The 5,725-nt window shown below is 35.6% G+C and overlaps 1 protein-coding gene across 1 annotated transcript; it reads left to right on the top strand.

The window, feature by feature from the left end:
• The first annotated feature begins 1,618 nt into the window (after positions 1 to 1,618).
• Positions 1,619 to 5,524, top strand: LOC121240784 (anaphase-promoting complex subunit 11). The gene is made up of 3 exons (XM_041138319.1): positions 1,619 to 1,683; positions 2,688 to 2,806; positions 5,184 to 5,524. Exons 2-3 carry the CDS (start codon positions 2,749 to 2,751, stop codon positions 5,297 to 5,299), a joined length of 174 nt encoding a protein of 57 aa, XP_040994253.1. The 5' UTR covers positions 1,619 to 1,683; positions 2,688 to 2,748; the 3' UTR covers positions 5,300 to 5,524.
• The last annotated feature ends 201 nt before the right edge of the window (positions 5,525 to 5,725 follow it).

Here is a 5,725-nt window from a genome sequence, read left to right as displayed (position 1 = left end):
GTGGGAGACGATTTTCTAGGTGACAAGAAGTGATACCCTGATGCCTTAGGTACAGGGCGTTACATTTAGCCTTTTAACCGTAGTTAAACGCGTGGCTCTTGTATTTTTGCCTACTAGAAGTTTGGAAATTTACTTATAAAAAAAGAAAAAGAAAAAGTTTGGGTTGTCCCTATTTATATGTTGTATGTTGAGATTTGTTGTTGAGTGATTTCATGATTGGTTGACGAATGGAGGGTCTCTAGTTTATAATGTCATGGTCATAGGAGGGAATGAATGTGAAAATGTGAGTTGGTGTTGTGATGTGTCAGGGGTATGGTTGTAAATCGTGACATGTGTTGGGGGTGAGATTTAAGCAAATCTAAAGAGTTTGGTTTAGTCTATTGGTGGAGTAATGCGTGGATGTTATACTTGGGCCATTATAAACTCAAGGCACTAGGATGGACTATTTTGTTTATGGGCTCATTTTGAGCTATAGTTTCTGGTTAGAGTTTTATTAGTTAGTTGGTTTTGTATTTGTATAAGTTATTAATACGTTGGCGATATCTTTCTGAATTGGGTTATGATACTGAATTAGGTTGTGAAAATAATCAATACTTCTATATTAGACTTTGCCAAAAATTGACTAATGTTGATTTTGTGAAAACCTGTATAATATATTGTGAAATTGATTATTTTTCTGCACTAGTATCTATATTTGAACAGTGAAATGTGATATTTTATCATGATTAATATAGACATGAGTATTTTTTTGTACCTTGTTTCTCTACTGCATAAAATGTGAATATGAAGTCTGAAATATTTGATCTAATTATATGATATTTATTAACTCAATAGTTTGTTATGATATGATATTGCATGTGAAAATCTTGAGTTATAGGATTTTTTCTGCTTTGATTATAGGCCCTGCCACGGGTAATAATACGGTTTCTGGGTCAAGGACAGACAGTAGTTTATAATTTTATATCTATCTGTTTAGCAATTAGGGAAGGATGTTGCTACGTCCCCAGAAAATTTTTACCAAAATCTTTTATCAAACACTTAAAATCTTATTTTTGTTTTTTTTTTTTTTATCTTTTCTTTAACTATTTTTTTAAACTACATAAATATTTTTAAAAAAATTAAAAAAATCACATATTCATTTAAAAATATTTACTTAATCATTAAGTAAAAAAATTAAAATAAAAATTAAAAACTTTTCTGTAAAGAATTTCGGTAGACATGTTCTGCGGGCGTAGTGTTTTTCATTAGGGAAACAAAACAAATCTAAAAACTTTAATTTGCGTTGTGTTGTGTTGGTTTTTTCTTCCATACGAAAAGAAACTTTGTTTCTATTTTGATACTTTACTTCTGAGAAAAAAAAAAAAAAAAAAAAAAAAAACTTAGGTTCTATTTTTTTCTCTCTTTCCTACATTTTCTCGGAAACCAGACGATGTTTTCTTTTGTACTTTTTCCCAAAACCGTACTATCCCCTTTTTAATCTATTGATTGAAATTCCATTACATATTGAAAATGAGGGAACTACATCCACTGTCAATTTCAATTGCAATATTTTTGACTCAGAAATGGTTCAGATCTTGTTGCTTATACTTTAATTGTCTCAGTGTATGATTATATCCTCAAAATTATTTGCTCTACAAGTGGGTTTGGTTTTGCAGGAGAAGAGGATGAAAGTCAAGCTCTTACGTATCTTTCCATGATATTGTATTCTGTTGTTTTGTTTTATTTGCATTTTCATTGAATGTCTATTGGACTTGATGAATTCCCTGCATGGTTTATGGTTGGTAATTTATGGGCTTCGATGATTATTGGATTTCCTGGATTATGCTTTATTTCTGCCTAGGAAGTTCAAATTTATTCTGTTTGAAATATGATCATATTAAAAATTCCCATTGATCCTCTAATCCAAGTTCAGATTTTGGAAAAACTTAGTATTTTTCCTTTTTCTTTTGGCTGTTGAATGGGAAAGATAACACCCGTTTTCACTGTAGCTCAAAATACCCATTTTCCCTTTTTGATTCAATGGCTCAAGGTGGGGAAGCTAGAAGCAAAATATATTGGTATTACTTTGTTGATATAAACCTCACTTCGATGTTAATTATTTTGGCTTCTTTGTGGAAATGGTTTTCCCTTGATTCAATTATCCTTGTGAACATTTGCTGCGCTCCCAAACAGAGTACGTTCCCGTTACATCTCGTATGTTCGTTACTTTTGGTGAAGTAGTTTTTAATCATGTGACATAGGTGTTTACATGTAAATGTAAACAACTATACCTTCAAACCCACTCGTGGGTAGCCCAAGTGGTAAGGGTGAACTTGTGTGCATGAGCCCCATGTCACAGGTTTGATTCTCCCTGGGTTCAAACTGTGATTTAAGTGGGAGGCCTTGGCACTGGGTTGTTGTGCCAGTCTCCCTCGGGGTTTAGGTTCCATGGGTGAGTCCTAAGGGCTCTGCAGTGGTGGTTCCCCCTCATAAAAAAAGAAAAACTGTAACTTCAAGTTTTCAGGGGATAAAAATTTCAATGTTTTAATAGACTATCAACACTGATGTGTTTTAGAGCTCGTCTCTGTAAAACTTATTAAGATTGTTTTATAATACGTATAACAATGTGTTGAACTACTTCAACAAGTCTGCATGTAAGATATGTCTTCCTGCAGAGCCATAATTGTTATCTTCTGTGTTAATGATAGGTGGCATGCTGTTGCTTCTTGGACGTGGGATGCCCAGGATGAAACTTGTGGGATCTGCAGGATGGCCTTTGATGGTTGCTGTCCAGATTGCAAGCTCCCTGGGGATGATTGCCCACTAAGTTAGTAATTCTATTTATTTGATAACTTTCCACGGTGCCACTATTTCTCCTGTTGAATTCAAAAAGTTTAAGTAGCTCCTTAAATGAGTTTCTAGGTGTTGGACTTGTAATTTGTGGCTATTAAAATTTTTTATCAGAAGTATCTTATAGCAAGCTTCAACCATGTCTTTTGTTTGTTTGTTTGACCATTGCAAGAAACAATTTTAATGCTCTTGATCATTTCAAATGTATAAGAAGGAATACTTTATGGAACAATTTCATATACAATATGTGATAACTACTTGTCAAGAATTGTAATATATGGTACATCGTACCTAGGTCAGGCAAATGCTTGCACATTGACATTCTCTACTTTTTCTATATGAACTTCCCACATAGGAGTTTCAGGATGACTCTATAATGTCATGTTGTATGTTGTAAGTAGCGCACAACTCCAAGACTTGGTCTGTGTTAGAACAGTGGAGTTCCTGCCGGTGATGGCCAAATTGACACCAAATTTGAGGAAAAAAAAAGTTGCTTGCTTACAACGGTTGGTTGGAGGAAGCTCCGACACTCAAGTTAGTGAGGCCATTTAGGGGCTGTTTAAGTAGAAGTAAAGATGGTATGACTCAGAAGTTTTGGAGTGATTAGGTCCTTCTAGTTATGGTACCTTCCTCTAATCTACCCGTCCTTACACAGCGTGTGCCAGGTGGGCGCCACCTTTCTCCAGGTACTGTTTCATGTCGTTTGTGCTGCCCATTCTCTTTTTTTTCTGCCACTTCCCGTCACTGTGTAATGATGATGGGCTCATGATAGGTGGTTATAGGCCACCCAATAAGGGTCCATTATTATGATTGATAGTGGATCAATTATTATGCTAAGAAGTGGATTAGTTACAATATGGGCAAAGCAGATTGGATATAAGGACACAATGTTTTAAGGAGGTTTACGCTGCCTTCAAAGTAGGTGTGTAAGGAGCTCGGTCTGGACCAGAAAAACCGACCGGACCGGACCGAACTCCATACCGGTTGGTCTCGGTTCCATAAAGTGTTGACTGAAAACATTTGGTCAGTCCTGGGGTTTATAAATTTTGGACTAGACTAGACCAAATTCCTATATATATTTTAAAAATATTTTTAATAATTTAATATATTATTTTTATATAGTAATTATATAAGTTAATGATGTAATTTTCATCTAATTTATTATCTTTGACCATATAAAATATTTTTTTAATGAATTAGTTACATAATCCACATTAATAATTCACTTAATTTTAATTTAGTAATTTAAATAATTTTTTTATTAATTTATTTGAAAAATAATAATAATTGGGCCGGACCGGACCGATAGCTACTGGTCTGGTTCGGTCCCTATGGATGTTCGGTCTGGTCCGGTATGGGGAAAATGGACTGAAAATTTTGGTCCATCACCCTCCCGGACTGGACCGGACAGATTTACACCCCTACTTCAAAGTGGCTATTGCAGTGAATTTTGTATTTATTAGTCCCTTTAATTTGGTACTTTTCACTATCTTTCTCTTCCTCACCTCCCACTTTCCATCTCTTCTTCTACGGCAGAGTCATTTGCCATACCAGTACAAAAGGTATAGGCCCAGCGAATCTTCATTGATAGGTGGTGAATCAGGGTACACTAGTCCACCACCTATCAACTAGGGCCGGACCTCTGTTTGGGTTCACAAAGCCATTTTTCACCATAGACATTACTGATTCTTCTGCTGTTTTTCTTGCATTTAGAAAATGGATCGAGTTCTCGATTTTGCTTTTGTTTTCAATTTTGGTTTGTTCATGAATCCTTGATTTGTGTTGAAAGAATTAGGGTTGAAATTTTTCAGCTTGGCATGGTGTTTGCTGTTTACTTCTTGGCAAATTTTCAATTGGTTGAGGCTCGGGTGGATGGTTACTTCACCCCACCGTCCCCTAGGACGAGTGCAAGAGAAATCCTCCCCGTAGTGGGGAACAGCCCCAGCAGGGGTGGGGCCGTGTCACCCCAAAACCTGATGGTAGGGGGCTAGTAGCATCTCTACTGTAACTTATTGATGAGGAAAAAAAAAAAAAGAGAAAAAGAAAATCCCACTCTTCATGTTATGTAAAATTAAAATATTTTTATTACTCTCAAAAGCATGCAAATACATTGTTCTTATTTTTTTTCAGTTTGATATTGTGCTTCTTGTGAAGTTAAATGTCTGATATTAGGGAAAGGATTGCATGGAAACCATTTCTTTTGGGGTTCTTCCTGTTTGTACCCCTAAATGGCTGAAAGAACAGATGTAACGGGAATAGATTTAGGGGGGGAAAGACAGTTCTGTTTTTGTTGTAATAGTTGGTAATTTTTTCTGACAGGAAATGATTTTTATTTTCGATCCTTGATCTTGCAGTTTGGGGCGCATGCAACCATGCATTCCATCTTCACTGCATCTTAAAATGGGTGAATTCACAGACATCTCAAGCACATTGCCCCATGTGCCGTAGAGAATGGCGATTCAAAGAATGAGAAAAAAAAGGGAATGAGTTCCATGATGAATTGAATGAATCCTGGCTGTGTATGTTAGTGCAATAAATGCATTCTTGTTGCGACCTTGTGTTTATGCAAGTATGGACGGGCTAGGCACAAATGCATTAATGCCGACATATTGGGTGATGGAAGGTGAGGAAACACTTTATCATAACGTTTTGTAGTTTATCCATGATGAGAAATGATAAATTATATATGCTTCTATACTATTTGGTCAACAATTGGAAACCATTAAAATATGCCAAGTAAAGAGATGTTTGATAATCAGAAAAGTAGAATTGGAATACAATATTGATATCTTTAAAAGTTCAGGGCGTTGGTGATGAGCTCTATCATTTCTCTAATAGTTGAAAACTTCTGTTTTGGCTGCTTGTTAGCGTTTTAATTATTGTTGATGATGTCGAT

Source organism: Juglans microcarpa x Juglans regia, chromosome 1D (genome assembly GCF_004785595.1).
Source record: "Juglans microcarpa x Juglans regia isolate MS1-56 chromosome 1D, Jm3101_v1.0, whole genome shotgun sequence".
Lineage (NCBI taxonomy): Eukaryota > Viridiplantae > Streptophyta > Magnoliopsida > Fagales > Juglandaceae > Juglans > Juglans microcarpa x Juglans regia.
Note: the sequence above shows the minus strand (reverse complement) of the source record. Positions and strands in the feature narration are given on the sequence as shown.